Source organism: Haliaeetus albicilla, chromosome 19 (genome assembly GCF_947461875.1).
Source record: "Haliaeetus albicilla chromosome 19, bHalAlb1.1, whole genome shotgun sequence".
Lineage (NCBI taxonomy): Eukaryota > Metazoa > Chordata > Aves > Accipitriformes > Accipitridae > Haliaeetus > Haliaeetus albicilla.
In genome coordinates this window covers 23,540,628-23,557,476 of record NC_091501.1, presented here as the reverse complement: position 1 = coordinate 23,557,476, position 16,849 = coordinate 23,540,628, and the positions used below count along the sequence as shown (strand labels likewise).

Genomic DNA, 16,849 nt, shown 5'->3' with positions numbered 1-16,849 from the left:
TCCCGTAAAAAGGTAAATTAGAAGGTCTTGGAAGCAGCCTGGCGTCCCCTTGTACTTGCATGAAGATTCTCCCATCTGACTGGTAGTGTGGGGTTCCTTCTTGATTAACAATTGTTTAAGAAAGAAACATTGAGGCAGAAAGCAAGTCCTTTATTTTGGCATTGCACTAATATATATCAAAAGTAGGACAGAGTGAAATAAAATTATTTTAGATATTTTTCCCCCCAAATTAACCACATTTCTCTGTAGGCACATACAACTGAAATGCTGTCAACACTCTGCTCAAACGTTCTTCTTTCCAGACAGAGGCAGATATGGTTTTGGTATTACTGTTCTACTTTCTATTCTTAAGAAATAGTCACTTTTTTCTTCTTCTTCTTTTTTTCTTTAAGTAGCAGAAATCACACAGACTCACACATTCTGAGACAACCAGGGGCTTTTCTTGGTTTGGAAATGTGTATCTCAGCTGGGAAAGTATAATGCTTGTTTATTTTTCTGTGGCCTATTTTAATTATTTCTATTGCTGTGTTCTCTCTGACCTGTCTTGTACTATTCCATCTCTCTTAGTGTAATGCAGTTTGTGCTTTTTGTTAAACTTGGTCCAACCTCTTCACCTATTTTTGTCCTCAGCCATCTATTTCATTACCTGTCTTGTAAGTCTGTTATTCATCAGTGTTGTGGCTGAAGCTGCTGAAAACTGCAGCTGCAGTTATTAGAAGGCAGTTATTAGAAGTTTGTACAATTAATTGTTTTTTTGCTTGGTCCGCTTGAGTATGATAGAAACAGAAAACTTCTATAAATCGAAAAGTGATGTCATTTGTCAGATAATCACTGTTGACATGGTAGACCAGAATTTTGCTTGTCTTTTCTTTTGCTCATTTTAATAAGGTGACACTTAGTGTCTTGGTAAGTCATTGATTTTTTTTTGTTCTGTTCCTTATTCCAAAGACCTTTGTTATCCCCAGTGCTATTTTCCTACTACTGTGTTTGTAATACTCAACCTTCCCTTTATTTTCTGTGTCTGGAATTAATTCTCCCTGTAGTTTACAGTTGGTTGATTTTGCAGGCATCTTCACTCTCACACTGAGACTTTTCTCATCTCAGATGTTTGAATATCTCCCTATTGACCACACTGCATTCTTTGCTGTTGCTTTCCTAGCAGCACTCTGTCCTGCTGACAGTTTTTATTTTGAACTCTCTAGTTCTTTTCACTGTTGGGTTTCATTGTGTAGTGTTTTCCTTCTTCCATAACTGAAACTTCCTATCCACACATCTGGCTTAGACAATGTGGATGCAGGGGGCTGTTGTTTTTCATTTTTTCCTTGTAGAGTGCAAGGATGAGGAGGACACGTTGCTGAATACTGAGCACTTTGTGGCAGATGCTGTTGCTGTCGGTGGGCATGGTGCAGGGAGTAGTGTGCTATCTGCATGCCAAAGCACAGCTATAAACGAAGAAGTCGAAGATACGTTGGGAAGAGAAGATAGGATCAGCCCTATAAAGAAGGTGGAGGAAGATGGAAGATACTGTACCCTGCAGGCAACTGGGTCAACTTCCGAAGACTCTGTGGCCCTTGACGGCCAGCTCAGCCTTGCCTCAGTGTGTGGGCAGCTGTCAGATTTCCTCAGTGACGTGAAGGCTGTGTCCCCACTTTCTGTGGCTGAATTTGAACAGGACCCCACAGGTCAGTCAGGGTCACATGAACAGTGTGAGGGTTATTACTCTGATGGGATTGAAAAGGAGGCAAAGAAGAAAAAAAGTAACGACAGAAGTGGAATGTGCGCTGAGAAAGCATCTAGTGGAATCCCTGGAGACCTCTCCAGGCAGGATGTGTGTGGCCCAGCTACTCGCAGATCATCCAAATGTGCTTCAGCCAATGCTGCAGCTCAGCAGTCCTACAAGGTGTCTTCAGTCCTGGAATCTGGAAGGAGCCATGAAGGGACCAAGGGAAAAAAAGAGTTACTTGAGAATCCAGAAAATCTACCACCAGTCAGGAAGAAGTCACGCACCTTCTATAGTGCAGGTAGATACTGGGGAACCCACTGGCAGACAGTGACACTTGTAGTGCCAATGGTGCTGATGTTTCCTTCATCATATTGAAGGCACAACATGGAGGTGCTGAACTGGTCTAACTGGTATTGCAATGCATTCTGCACTGTTAGATGTGTGAAAACTTCTTCAAATAAAGGTTGCTGAGTGCCTTATATTTGAAGTATCCCTAGCGATGCTCTTTGTTTTACTGTGGAAGAAGATTTTTGTTTATCTTTTGTGATTTACTTTTTAAAAAAATAACTTTTATGTTGTTCATGTAGTTCTAAGTATCGTAAAAAATGTCCTGTTTTGGTTTTCCCCTGCCTTGTTTCTTTTGGATTATTTTGTTTGTTTTCTTATCACATACTCCCCATCTCTCTCTCTTTGAACAATGTATCATTTCTAGAGCAGCTAGAAGAGTTGGAGAAGATGTTCCAAGAAGACCACTACCCCGACAATGAGAAGAGGAGGGAGATTGCTGCTGTGGTTGGTGTAACGCCACAGCGTATCATGGTAATGCCTGTGTGGGTAACAGTGGTGACCATGGGTTCTGTGCAGAAAAATGACAGGGAGAGGGACTGGGGCAGGGTGGAGGAGCTTGACTAGGAAGGAAAGAGGAGCTCATGAGTAATGGGATAGAGACTGCACCTGCCACTGGTGATAAGAGAAGGAAGAGAGCTCACAGGGATGGACACTGCACAACCAACTACCCCACCCAAAACGGCAGTGGGAGTCTGCGGTTGCGTACTCCGTCTCTTCCTGTTTCCTAAGATGAGACATGTAATGGGGAGGTAAAAGAGGAGGATTGGAGTTAATCTCTTTATCTTGAAGATCATGGGCCACGAAGGAAACTGGTGTTTGGGGGTATCTTTCTGCTTGCAGTGAATCTTGCAGATTCTCTGGAAGAAAAGTTTCTTAAGGTTCCTTTCTCTGGAAGAAAGGTTTCTGGCCTCAGCTGGTGTGTGGAGACAGTCATTGCTGATTCATTGCCTGTGTCCCCATGTGTAGGTGGTTTCCTCTCTGAATGTATCCTTTCTTTCCATTTATCAGGTCTGGTTTCAGAATCGCAGGGCAAAGTGGCGAAAATTGGAGAAGTTGAGTGTGAAAGGCAACAAAAAATATCCAACGTCATCAGCTCTGTCAGGCCCCTTTGGGTCAGATGGTTATGGGTGAGGGATTTTGTCTTCTCATTTCTCCACAATAGATACCTAATGCATTAAATCTTTTCCTTTGCCATTTCCCCTTTATATTTAAGCTAAGGAAAGCTGACCATGGAATTGGACCTCTGTAGTGTGTCCTCTGTATTCTCCAGCCTGACAGATTTCTCGGCAAATTGTAGTGGGCCCTCTTAAGAGGGCTTTTGATTAACCTGTAGGACTGTTTTGAAATAAAACTGTTGAAATCCCTCTTGCTGAACTCATGTAGAAAGCAGGGGGTGAGATAGAAAAGGTCTGTGGAATCACCCCTTCATTTTTAGTTTCTGTGAATGCATTGGCCAGGTGCTTTGTGTGCACTTGAGAATTCTTTTATCCCAGTCCTCCCACCATCACTTTCCATTTCCATGGATTTTCACTTGGTGATGGAAATGCTGCTTGCATAGATCAGTCTAATAAAGTCATGGGCTGCTTTGAAGAAATACAAGCTAGAACTTCTTGTAGGTGAGCAGGGGACATTTATTGGAGGGTGGGGGAAGGGAGTATGTGAGAGGATACATGGTGTTTCAAGGGGGAGCGAGGGAGGGAGGGAAGAAATTAGTCTCCACAGGGAGGTATTCATGGCAGTCTGCAGTGAGAGTCTTCCTGTGAAGAAAACAGAATGAAAAGAGAAAAGTGAAAGATTGGAGATCAGCTGACTGATTTCATGGCACTGTCCCTACTGCCTGTCCTTTCCACACTAGTGACCTGGGGCCACTTCCCCAAATACTGTTGATACAGCATCCCTTGCACCATTTCCCCTTGCACTTGTAAGTCAGCCGGCACTTTCTCTTTCCACCTGCTAGTGATCATGGATTGCCCATTGTAGGATAGTTAGAAGAGTGTGTATATTTTGTCATAATGTCTTGTCTTGTCTTTTGGTCCATGCTCATACCCTTTATGTATACCTCCAGGGCACCTCTTCTGCCCATGCCTCCACTGCCTGACATTGCTCATGACCAGTCTGCCATGCTGAATGTAGACACTACGGCTGGGAACTACTCCAGCCTGCTCAGTGGACATCCTGCACCACTTGCCTCCTCCTCAGGTGAGACCCTTATTAGCACAAGTATTTTGCATAGCTGCAGCACTAGCTGGTGGTGCTGGTAGGTTCCGAAATACTTTAGGGAAGGCCATGTGAGAGCCTTAGGCCATCAGTCCAAAAAGTGACACCAGGTTTAACAGCTCTCTGCTAATCGAATATCTACCAGCTATGTACCAGCACGGTGGTGCCTCTGTGCTAATGCTAGAACCAAACTTGCAGTCCTTATTTGTGTCCTAGCACAAGCCAGCAAGGAATTCTGAATATGACTTCATAAGGATATGTGATTGGGACTGTAATAGGTGTTTGACACTGGTACCACTTCTCTGAATGACGATAAAAAGTATTCTGGCTATTAACCTCTTCATGGCAGATACAGACATCCCATGTTCTGATTTAGACTGTAACGTTCCGGCTACAACTTGTAGTCAAGTGAGCTGTATGAGGCAGATGCATTGTATAAACTGTTGGGGTAGGAAAGCCTCCCTCAGGTACTCCAAAGGACGTTCCTTTACTTCTCCAGCCAGTGCAATTTTCCATTTTGTGCAAGACCTTGAGGGAGTGAGAATAGTTGAGTTCTTTAGCAAACAGCCCAATTTAATTGCTGTTGCAGTGTTCTTGACAGTCCGTGGGGTGTGCTGTTGGACCAGTTTTCTACCTGAGCTGCATTTAGACTTTAAAGATTGATGGCAACCAAAAAGAAAGGATTTGTTCAATTGTGTATTCATGTGTGGAGTATCAGAGCATTCCTCAGAGTCAGGAATGTTCCCTAAAGCATTTCCTATATATGTTTACTTTTCCAAGTTGGCAGAACTTGAAAATATTTCCAAAATGATGAGGATTTCACCACTTCCTTAGGGACGGATCTCCCAAGCAGTAGATGTGCTGACATGTGGTACTGTTGTGCGTATTTTCCTGCTTTCCGGTGTAATTCATTCTTTTGAATTTCATGCCATCATTTCTGCCCCCTCACTGTATTCTAAATATACAGGGTTATCAATATTAAGGGCAGTTCTGTGCAAGTCATTTTCTAATAATGACCCAAAGACTTTAATGTATTTTTAACAGTGTTGATGCCTTAAAAGTATTTTGGCACTGTAGAAAGCAACTATAAGATTGTATCAATAAGCTTAGAATGCTAATAAATAGATATGTATGCTAAAAGTACCTACCTGAGATACTTTCTTGATATCGTAATTTAGCACTTCTGTCATTTACGTTTGCCTGTCATAGTCTCAAGGCAAGGACTACTTTAGTCAATTCTATGAGCTGTTTAACCAATATGACTGTAATCCAGTTAGTTCCACTTTTTCCACTTCCTCCTGCAGCAGAGTAAATATGGTCAAAGTGTTTGAATAATTCACTGCTTCCCAGAGTGATGAAGTGGTGCAGTCCTGTATTTAATTAGATAAAGATCAAGATTTTGCAAAATAATTCATTTAAAGGAAACAAACCAAACATCCTCATATTTCTACACTTGTATTCAGAACTCTCTTGGTTCCTGAAGTACATTTGCAGACATGCTATTTAGTCAAAAGAGAGTAAAGTCTGTTAGAGAAATAAAGTTTCATTCAGGGATATGATCTTGTCATCTGTCTGTATTAAGCAGTTTCTTTCTGGGGATTCTGCACACTGGGATGCAATTCTCCATGTGGAAAACACAAGCAATCTTTCTAATAGGAAAGAAATGTCCCATCTGAATTCTTTGTGCAATGTGTAAGGAAGAAAAAGGGCAAGTGAATGTCCCTGAGAGTGGACTGCGTATGTGAGAAAATGAGCAATAAAGATAGCTGGGTTTTTACTACTTGAATCCTTTGAACTTGCTGCTGACTGCCACCTATTGCACTTACTGTGTATGCATCTAGCTTTTATGAAACACATGCTTCCTTTGCGTGTCTGAAGCTCCTGTATCTTCAGTGTTAAGGACATGTGAAGATGAGAATGTCCTTCATTCTGCTAGATCTATGTGAGGGAACAAGCTTCCCCTTGTTCTCTTCAAATCATGCTGGGCAAGAAGTAATGAAATCTATTTGTGTTATCTAAGGCTGGTGAATACTTTCCAGATACAGATCTGTTTTGAAAAAAAAAAAAAAAGTACCGTTTCTAAATCACTTTTCAGAAAAGAGGCATGCTTTGCTAGTGCACACAAATTGTGAGGTTTGGTGACTGGTTTTTAACCTGGTTTCCTGAGGGAAGGGAGGAATATGGTGTGTGTAATAAGCCACGCACTCTTTTTGTTTCTGAAACCCACCCTGCCCTCCCCCCAAATTTGTTTAACTAATCAAATTTGGTGGAAAGGGGAATTCTTAAAAATTACGTTCCCACAAGTCGTGGGAGAGTTGGTGCCTGGGCAGAGTAGAGATGTAATTAGTGCTCCCTCTGAGGGAAAAGACTTATTAGGTGTAGAGTCCTCACAGAAGAGAGATCTGCATGGCACAATTGCATGAAAAGCTTCAGTTGCAGTTTTGCCTTACTAGATGCAGGATAACACAGCCATGGGGAATGAAGCTTGCTTTTTTGTTATCTAGCATTGCCTAAACAGACTTTTCTTTTTGAGAATGAAAGCGGAAAATGAAATGGAAAAAGAAAGACAGTGCGACTTTTGAATTTGTTCAGCCTCCTTGCTCAGAAAAAAGTTTGTCAATAAACAGGGCCATCCAGGGTCCATCTGTTTTCTTTATTAGAATATCTCAGAAAATTAAGGAGATAAAACTTGGATAAAATCCAAAGTAACAGATGCAAAATAAAAGAGGGAACAAGTGAATAAAAAGGTCATCCATTTACAAGGCAAAACCAATTGCTTAGTAAAAGTGGCCCTTGCGGAAGCAGCTCATGGCAGGTTTCAGCAAAATAATCTCTGACCTGTGCACAATGGTGCAGTTGTACTCAGAGACCTGTGGCCTAAAGGAGTGGCTATTCAGGTGCATTCCTTGGTAGCACTGTGTTTAACCACTTTCAGCAGGACAAGCAAATGACTTAAGTGCATGAGAACAGTATGATCTGTTACTCAACACCATTAGAGTGTTCAGTGCTGCCTTTTCTGTTGTTTTTCCTTGCTCTAGCCAGTAGTTCTGACTGTTTGGGTTTGGGTTTTTTTTTTTAATGTCCCACTGTTTTGTACAGTTCTCCAAACAAGCTGATTAAAAAAGCCCGCAACTTGTATTTGAGATGTGCTCTGCCTTGCTTGCAGTTATGGTTTCTGATTTTTATATTAGCTACACTACTTGCCATAAGAGCCTTTTGTGCTTCAAAAATTCAATCTTGAGCTTGCTTTGATCTTAGAATTGTTTTTTTTACTACTTTTGCTAGACAGGTAGCTTGCTTTAAGTTAATGGAGGGGTTTTTGACATTTGCAGTTATTGGAAGTTTTTCTTGTTTGTCTGAAATTTCTTATATACCTGTGATTTGTTGACTTAAAACACTGGCTTATGTTTTCTTTAGAGTTGACCCTTTAGAAAGAAAAGTTACTTTCTATGCCCCTGGTTTGTGGGAGGAGATTTTTCTGCCCCACTGGTGCTTTTGCAGGAAATACTTTGTTTCATGTGGCTATCCTGCTGAGGACACATGCCAGGAGCCCAGCCTATGCTGGTATCTCTTATGCAAATAGCAAGATGATTATTCAGTGGCAGAGGTGGGATTGTAATGGAAGTCTTGGGAGCAATTGGATGAAGTTGGATATGATCTGTCAAAGAACAGTAAATAAATGACAAGCTCTGATAATTTTACTTGTAGGATTCTGGCTGTTGAACAAATTACTTTAAAGCTGATGTGTAGCTGACATGGCAAGCAAGAGTCATACCTTTTAAACAAGAGGCAGGCTCTGGCCTACTGAAAATCCAGAAGAGGATCAGACTGACACAATTCTCAAAGCAGTGCAGTTAGAGACTGAAGTTGGTTTACTGACCTTCAGTCCATTAAATGAAGAATGCCATTGCTCCTAAGTTTGATTTTGTCATTTACAAGAGAAATGTATTTTCTCATAATTTCAAGAAGAGGATGTATCTTGTGAAAAGCTTTGTGATGGCCTCTAATGTTCCAGTAAATGCTGCAATTACACAGGCATGTTTCATTAAAAGAAACTGGATTGGATGGTGTGTGATGTAGAGACTCATAGTAATACAGCCTTTTGCTGAACTCTCCATCTGATGCTTGAGAAAGCAGCCCTAGCAAGTAGACCATCTGAGGTTAGACTGGTTGCTCAGCCTGTAAACAACATCAGCTGCAGTGTGCCCAACACTGGGCTTGTTAAACAGTTACAATCATGGTCTCCCACCTTCCAAACAGTCTGCAGGCAGCTGCACAGTTAACTGCCAGAATTGTTGCAGGTGTCTCATGCCAGGGCCTTCTGGAGTCAACATAACAAGTGCTTGACTAAGAAAGTAATGTATGGCTGATGTCAAGAGGAAGAGCTCCAATGCAGATAGGTGTCAGTCAGGTCACAAATCTTGTGCGCATAATTTAGTCTGTTACCAACAGTGAAAGGAGCTTCTTACAACATAGTCTCACAGTTGAAACCATGCACTGTTGTAAGTTCGTGGACACCTCTCTAGAATAGGCATCAGTCTCCTTCAAGGCTGGTGAAAGACTGAAATCACAGTCATCCCGACAGAAATAACACATCCATTTTTGTTAATTTAAGACTCTGTCCCATTCATTGGAAGCTATTTGCATTAAAGAATGGGTCTCTTAACTCTGCTAGGATGTTGAGGAAGCAGCTACAGTAGGGGGAAGACACACGTGCAGCTGAAGACTTAGAATAGCCATTCTTGAGTTAAGACAAGTGTAGTGCCAGGACTGGTTTAGGGATCTGAAGCTGTAAATTATTAAATTGCTCTCCAGAAATTCCCGAGGTTGTCTCATGGACTGAAAACCCAGAAATAATGGAAACGATAAACAAAAATCCTACTGTTACATTCCCATGTTCACTGGAAAGCCTTCTGAGGTTCTCTCTACATCGATGTTAGGAAGAGCAACAGAATTGTAAAATATAAGTATTACCTCAGCCAGTGATCAGAATTCATCATTGAACAAGATGCTGGAATCTTCTGTAAATATAACGTTAGATTTAGCAGATATTACTCCTCTGGGAATTGTTTAATCTTACTGCATTTGTGACTTTATTCAGAAGACAGAAATTCAGTGTCTTTCTTTGGAAGGACAGAGATGTAGAGGAAACTTTAGAAAAGGCTGAACCAGCTCTTTGGACGCAGAGTGTGCTGTCTTCAAGATCTCATTGCCTATGGGTCATGTTGCCATGATCCACAAAGATGATCTGCACTAAGTGTTGCAAATATTTCAAAAAAACAGAACTTAATTCTTAGTAGGTGTGAAAGTGGGTTTAGAAGTGATTTTCTGGGCTATGTTGTTAACACTGCTTGTATTCGTCCTGAGCAAGGCTAAGGCCATCTGCAGAATAACTAATCCTACTGTCATTATTGAACTGAAGCTTTATCTGGATATAGACTGTTTTTCAGGTAAGTTGTGCCCCACATGGCTGCTGTTTCATAATGTTTGTGTGAACTGCTACATTCTGGGACAGAATGGTTGGGAGAACCAGTGCAAATGAAGGTTTTAAAAAAATCCATTTTGACTTGTGAGGAAACGAAACATTGTCTTGACTAGTGCTTTGTTGTGTGGGACTGGATCTGTGCTGTGTCAGAAAACAGGAGTGTGACAGGTACATCATAGATGCTGCCTGACATAGAGAAATAGTGTGTTCAAACAGAAAAAATAAACCGCTGAGAATTGCCTGGGCATGTGAATGCTTTAGAGATGCCATCCTAGATCTTGCTCTATTTTTCTAAATGAGCCCCAAATCAGGGCTATTCAAGTTGTCTTTGAAACGTCATGACTCCCTCTCTCCATAGTTGCAGAGAGTTGAAAAAGATTGGATGTGGGAAGATGCAGTAGGACAGACACAATTGCACAGCACACTGGGGAGTCTGAGAAATGGTGCTGCAAGGTGTTGAAGTGGCATCTCCTTATCAGCTCTCTGGGCATGCATTTCAAAATTATCTAAAGGTTGCTCATGCTTGCTGTGACAGCTTTATGTTTAGGTTTTACGCTGAAGGTCTTTGATTCACACCCTGGTGGAGTGCATTTGATGTTACTCTGTAAGCCTGCGAGCGTGAAATACAGCTGTAAACTGTCCACGCTACCAGCTTTCCATGAATGCTTTACAACATGTGGGAGTAGACCAATGTAACCTGAAGAGTCAGTGTTATTTTCTCATATCTGCCTCATCCTTGTGCTGGTTCAAGCCTAGCTAGATGTGAAAAATCATTTGAAATTGTGTCATGTAGACCTGATGGTTACGCTTCTGGAGAGAAATCATTTACTATTTGGCGTAATAAAAGAGAATCTTGTTCTCTTGCACCATGTGCAAGCTTCTTGAACTTCTGTGTATACTTGTTACTCTGGATCACCAGCATACGTGATTCTGACCTTTTCATTTCCTATATTGTCCTCTTTCCACAGAGGCTGTTTTGTAGGAAACTGTTCCTCTCTCCTTTTCCAGCAGTGACTGAGGAGACAGGTCACCAAACAAGATTCTAGCAACCAAATGGTGTTGGTTTCCTTTTCCATCTCCCAGCTTCTTTTTCCCAAGGCCCTTCAGCTGACACCTCTGCTTTTTTAATTTTTTTTTTTTTTTGGCATGACTCATCAGAGGCCAAACCAGAAGTGAAAATTTGGTTAAAAAATGGCCTAGACAGCGGATCTCTAAAGGCATGCTTTTGTTTCTTTCAAAGCACAGTTAAATTTTTCAAAAGGGTAATCTGTCCAGTACACTCTTCCCGAAGGACAGTAGAGATGGAAGATGGCCGGGGGATTGTTCCTGGCTTTTTTCCAGGAAGTACTTTGCTTCATTTGGCTGCCTTCTTGAGAGCTGAATAAATCCAGTATGCAGAGACTGAAATCATGAAGGTAATCTTATTTAACCAATAAACATCATCCTCTGTTCCAGAGAGCTTGCTACTATTCCCTTTTACTTCCCACTGCTCCCTTTTGCTTCCCAGCAGCAATGCTGGTATTTGTTTACTTTTATTCCCATCGGTTAATCTCCACTCTTTCACTGGCATCTTGCTTTCCTGTTCTGTCATTCTTGTCATTCCCTCTGCTTGTTCCTTTTAATTTTTGGTATGGCAGCATGGTATGACAGCATATTATGACAGTCTCTCTTTTTATTCACAGTCTCTTCAGTGGCAGAAATGGTGGCATCTTGTGAAGTAGTTCAGCCAAAGGCGTTACCGCAGCTCAACTTCAGTTCTAGCAGAATGGAGTGCTTCCCTAGTCTTCCGAGCCCTCCACCCATCCGCAGGGCCAGCCTACCTCTCAGTCTGTCCGTCAACCCCCCCAGTCATATTGTTCCCTTGATGGTGGATACTCCCAGCAGTGAATGCAGCTCGTCCAGTCAGGAAAATGGCTCCAGGGAGGCCTTCACTTACAGCATCCAGAATCAAGGGTAGGAACAGATGAGATTGGCTTTGAGGGAGATGAAAAGGGAGATGAAAAAATTGAACCCTGGGAGAAGCCTTGGGCGGGTGAAGGTGGGACATGGGACCAGGAAATAGGTGGGAGCATAGGTGAAAAGTTAGACATGGGAGTGAGAATGTCCTTTAAATGGAGTATGAAAAAACTACAATGTGTGTAGTAGGACAGGGCACCTGCTATCAGAAAAGTGATACCTTTAATCAGAGTGCTTTCAGAATTGCATGCCTGTTAAGCGAAAGTGGAGTTCAGAAGCACAGTGACAAGCAGTCCTTGAGAGAGGATGTTTTAGGCATTGGGGCGTGCTTTGGAGAGTGGGAAGAACTGAAGGAAGGGTAATCCCCACTCACGCGCATTGTTAAAGAATCCTGCAGTGAAAGCACTTGGCTCAAGTGGTTTCTGTTGCCCTTGCCCTGTGCCTGGCATTTGGGAGGAAGGGCTGGAGTCAGATCAAGCTTGGAGCAGCTGTCAAGAGGAAGATATAACTGTTGTACAGGTTGCTGTAGCTGTTGACCCTACTTCAGTCTCTCCATTGCCTCTCTCCTTGCTCTCTGCAGCTTGAGTTCACCAGTTTCCTGCAATTACCCTGAGCAGCTGGAGTCAGCAGGCAACCTAGAGACCACATACTGTCAGTACAGCAGCCAGGGTGGAACTTACCAGCTGCCTCAATATCCCCAGCAGCACCAGCTCTCCCAGTTCCACCAACTGCCAAGTCAGCTGGCCAGCAACGTGCTCTCCAGCGTCCACCTCACTCCTACAACAGCCACTGAGTCCCATACAGCTTTCCTCGCCTTACCTGGTAATAGTGGAGCCATAACCTATGGGGCAGCAGGAGCCACGCAAGGCTACGTACAAAACCACATGGTGGAACAGCTTTTGTTACAGCAGCCAAGTGGAAACTCAGGTAGATTTCTGAAATCTTCTGGCATCCCGCTCCTCTGCAGTAACTAAACAGTACCCTGAAACATTCAGGATGATCAGTGGTTTTACTGATCACTGTGACAGAAAGAAGGAATGTTCATATACATACATAAAAATATATATATATATATGCTGCCCATCTTTTTTAATTTTAATTTCCTTGTATGCTTTTTTAAAAGTGCTGAGTGACCCATTAATTTGAATCAAAAGTTACTACATAGGCTGCATGTCAGAGAGAGCGTTACCATGTGAATATGTCAGGTAGTACAATGGTTTCGTCTGGAATGGAGAGCTAACTTTTCAGGAGTGTACTGTTGTGCAAACAAACATGCCTTCAGCGTATGTGGGTGGGGTCAAGGGTGCGAAGTGAAAAAGGTGCCACAGCAAACAGAAGCAGAAAGAAAAACAGGCTTCTTCTGGAGAAACCCTTTTGAAAGAATGTTACGTATCTTAGGGTAGTGCAAAAGAAGAGGGTCAGAGACAGGGGCCAACAGAGTATGGATATAGCTGCTTTCTTTTTCTTCCTCTGACATGAATTTGCAACACCACTTAATTATGCTGAAGTGCTTTAATCTTTCTAAAAAGTAACTAGGTAAAAATGGCATTGTTGGTCTCCTTGTTTTGTGTCAGGGATTTGTATTTTAAGTTAAGCCCAAGTACAACCGAAAGATAAACTATTGCAGTTTGTTTAGACCATCAGGTCCGTTAAATCAAGCTCCCAGTCCAAAAAATACATCTGTCCTCTTCTCACATAAGAGAATAAAGAGTTTTCAGACCACAGATCCTGTTCCTGTTTTTGTACCGTTCTTGTGGACCTTGTCAGGGAGAGAAGTCTGACTCACAGACTGATGGGTGCAAGCTGGCTCATGTTCACACTGTTCATGGCTAATGTTCTCCAGAACAGGTTGGCAGCACCTGTGCTATCTAGCACACTTGGCCTGGTTCTCCTCTCTGGTTGCAAGGCATAATTATTATTTTCTGTGTTTTTTTAGTTTGAAGTGCCAGAAGTAATGAGAGAGCTGTCTCTCAGTGCACCAAATGAATGTTTTTATAGCATGATGCTGGAAGTGTGTTGCATGCCTTGGGGCTTGTCATGCAAGCATAAAGGGATGTGTAAAGGTGCAAGCCTTGATAAAGTTGGAGGATTTTTGAAGGAACAGAGGCAGAGTTGATGTTCTCTTATTCCATACTTCTGTCTGGAGCACAATCAGCAGTGCATGGCTCTTGTGTTCAAGGAAGGGATCCTATGATTGTTACGCAGTGTGGATGACCAGGACCTGGAGTTCCAGAAGTGCAATGGGGAGGGAACCAATCTGTTAGTGTAGACACACCCATAATTCTTACTTCAGCGTGTAAGCAAGTGAGCAGTTTAGTTGAATTATATACTAATTAAAAAACATTCCTGCTTCCTGGATTGCCACTTTTATAAATGAAAGTGAAGATTAAGCTTAAGCTTTGCAGAGCTAACTTGAAAAATAGGAGTGGAAGAAAAATGAGGGTGTGTGTCTCTAATACCATTTACATACACACTCAGGATCTGTGCTGAAGTGACATTGTGTTTTCCTCCTAATAACTATATTTTGGATAAATACGCTGCAGTGTAAACACCAGAGTTAACCATCATACGTGCATGATGTCTGCGCTATTGTAGTAACCATTACGGCATAACTGTAATACTGTACTTGCACTGAGCATGCTCTCCTAAGCACAACATATACATTTTTACATATACATGGTTTTAACCCTCCTTTCCTTATTTTCATTATTCTGTCCTTTCTTTGTTGCTTTTTCCTCAGCAGGCATTACTGCCTATCAAGCTGTCCCCTGGAATGATTTCTATATGGAGGGAGCTCCATTCTCGAATCAGTTGTGCTCACGAATGCCATTTTCTAGCACAGCAGGAGGACAGTACTTCACAGAGCAGGTTTCCTACACTCAGCCACCTTGCCTGCCCTCCTCTCCATGTTTTCGTCAAGGGCCCAATGGAAAAACATTGGGATCCATGCCACACACTGGAAAACAAAAGGAAGTGACACCACCAGACCAGAGTTCATACCAGAACCACCAAACAGAGCCAGAGTTGACATCGCTTGCTGAAAGAGAGGAAATAGAGAGTAGCAGCAAGGAAGGAGAGATTATTGTTGGTAACTGAACAGCCAGCTGATTTTGGGGGAGGAAAGGAGGGGTAAGGAAAGAGTTCCAAGACAGCAGTTGCTCCTCTGAATGCAGGATCAAAACTGTGGCATGAATGGGAATGGAACTTTTTTTTTCTGGGTTGCTGTTCAAGACAGGTCCAGTTATCCTATATAGAGTTCTTAGATTCATCTATGTTTAGAAGTGGGGACTTACAGGTCAGTAAAATAGATGGCAAAGTTCTGCCCTCTGTCAGACATCATCTTGTTGCAAGCTGAATGGCTACACAGGACTGATTATTTCTAAGATTTCCAGAGGCATAGACACCTCTTTTCAAGGTAGAACTCCCTGAGCAAGAAGAGAGGAAAGGGAAGGGGAAGGGAGAGCTTTCTGTTTGGATTTCCATTTTCGGACTTTATTTTAGAAACAAAAGTACCTTACTCTAGATTTGTTGAAAGGTGTCATATGCCTTAAATATTGTTGGGGGGGTGGGGGGTGGAGGTGTCTAATTTTGAAATATAAAACATTTGAAAAAATTCAAGGTATTCTGTGTCATGTGAGATCACATTTTCTTATGAATCTGTTTGGCTTTTTTCTTCAGATATTAAAGAAACGACTAATGACTGATGCTGCACTCTGAGGAAAAAACCAAAGGAGGAGGAAGCATTGCCATTTTATACTCTGCAAAATAAGAAGAGACAAAAAGAGAGATGAGAATACTATTTGCAACAGAAGCACTTTTTTTTTTCTTTTTTGGGGAGTTGTATTTTTTTTTTCTTGTTGCCATGATTATTTTCCTGCTGAGGAAAGCAGCAGGGAAATTTCAATCAATAAAAGCTTCTGGTCTGTGTTTTTTGCAATCTCCTGGCTTTATTATTCTTAATGAATTCTAATCGTGAGGAGCACACAAACAGGAAAGAGCTGATACAGGCACCAGAGTCCCAGGGGTAGGTGGAAATTCCAGATCATGCAAGAGTCAGAAGGTATGGCTGGTATCCTGGAATATGTGGGAAGAGAGCCCAGAAGAGTAAGATGTATGCAGAACAGGGGGAGGAACTCAGCAACTACACCTAATTTTAGGGACTCCGGACAGTCAAAGAAGTGTCATTGGAAGTCCACCATGGGCTTGGTGTTTGCTAGCCTTGAATTACTTTAAAAAAATTATTTTCAGTAAAAAACCACAACAATGAATGGCAGCAAAACTGTAGCTATAAATGCTGGCAGTGTAACCAGATCCCTGTCAGTTATTAATTGGTTTAGCATCCCATTTGAATTGTAGCTGGGTTTGAAAGTCTGAGGATCGTGTTAAAAATTTTTTACGAATTACTTGATGGCTTAAGTATTTGGTGGGTACCACTTTCTTGAGTTATTTTGTCATCATCTCTGGGACCGACCCAGCAGTTTATTGCTGAGGTGGCTCAGTTATTTCAAAAGGGATTAAGCTCTCTGCTGTCTTTTTCGGTTAACAGGAACTGTAGACAGTTTACATGGGTGTGATAGCATATTTCCATACATTCTGTATGGTATGTGTAAATATTTTGATGGTTTTAATATTTTGTTGCAGCTGTGGAAACTGGTTTGCTGCTAGGTGACTGTAAAAGTGAGATTTGGTAAATAACTATTAGAAATCTTATACTAACACTATGATTGAAACAACAGACAAAAGTATAGCCAAGCAATTAACTAGTAGAGGTAGTTACTCGTAAGTTTTGCAGTTCTTTGCTCTTATGACTGGATGTTCCTGTACGCTAGATGAGAACAATGTTGAAACTGATCACATGTGATTGAAGCTGGGTTAAGCTTCAAGATCAAAGAACAAGGACAAGAATAAAGACTTCAAGGACAGCCAGCAAGAACTTCAAATGGGTCGGTGGTCGCAAAAGCAGCCCTTCGACTCAAATGGATCCTTCATTGCGCATGATCGGATGTAGGCAGTACTAAGATAATCAGTTGCAATTATTTTTATGTATATGTATACTAATCTGATTAATATGCAATTAGTTATTCTATATAACCTGTTAGTGCTAAAGCTGTGGCATGCAC

The 16,849-nt window shown here is 41.8% G+C and overlaps 2 protein-coding genes across 2 annotated transcripts; both read left to right on the top strand.

Moving 5' to 3' along the window:
* Positions 1–757: 757 nt before the first annotated feature.
* Positions 758–4,700, top strand: LOC138689999 (homeobox protein ARX-like). Its single transcript, XM_069807019.1, has 5 exons — positions 758–2,021; positions 2,436–2,542; positions 3,080–3,198; positions 4,137–4,270; positions 4,693–4,700. The coding sequence occupies exons 1-5, from the start codon at positions 1,286–1,288 to the stop codon at positions 4,698–4,700; spliced, it is 1,104 nt and encodes a 367-aa protein (XP_069663120.1). The 5' UTR covers positions 758–1,285.
* Positions 4,701–10,290: 5,590 nt separating this feature from the next.
* Positions 10,291–15,656, top strand: LOC138690018 (homeobox protein NOBOX-like). Its single transcript, XM_069807032.1, has 5 exons — positions 10,291–11,188; positions 11,456–11,726; positions 12,310–12,656; positions 14,473–14,817; positions 15,408–15,656. Exons 2-5 carry the CDS (start codon positions 11,473–11,475, stop codon positions 15,431–15,433), a joined length of 972 nt encoding a protein of 323 aa, XP_069663133.1. The 5' UTR covers positions 10,291–11,188; positions 11,456–11,472; the 3' UTR covers positions 15,434–15,656.
* The last annotated feature ends 1,193 nt before the right edge of the window (positions 15,657–16,849 follow it).

What these genes read in the sequence shown, in the direction of transcription:
- LOC138689999 (XM_069807019.1), top strand. Translation starts at nt 1,286, where the DNA reads ATGTGGATGCAGGGGGCTGTTGTTTTTCATTTTTTCCTTGTAGAGTGC. An exon ending in TAACGCCACAGCGTATCATG is followed by an intron (nt 2,543 to 3,079) that starts GTAATGCCTGTG and finishes TCCATTTATCAG; the next exon opens with GTCTGGTTTCAGAATCGCAG. An exon ending in TTTGGGTCAGATGGTTATGG is followed by an intron (nt 3,199 to 4,136) that starts GTGAGGGATTTT and finishes GTATACCTCCAG; the next exon opens with GGCACCTCTTCTGCCCATGC.
- LOC138690018 (XM_069807032.1), top strand. Translation starts at nt 11,473, where the DNA reads ATGGTGGCATCTTGTGAAGTAGTTCAGCCAAAGGCGTTACCGCAGCTC. An exon ending in TACAGCATCCAGAATCAAGG is followed by an intron (nt 11,727 to 12,309) that starts GTAGGAACAGAT and finishes TGCTCTCTGCAG; the next exon opens with CTTGAGTTCACCAGTTTCCT. An exon ending in GCAGCCAAGTGGAAACTCAG is followed by an intron (nt 12,657 to 14,472) that starts GTAGATTTCTGA and finishes TTTCCTCAGCAG; the next exon opens with GCATTACTGCCTATCAAGCT.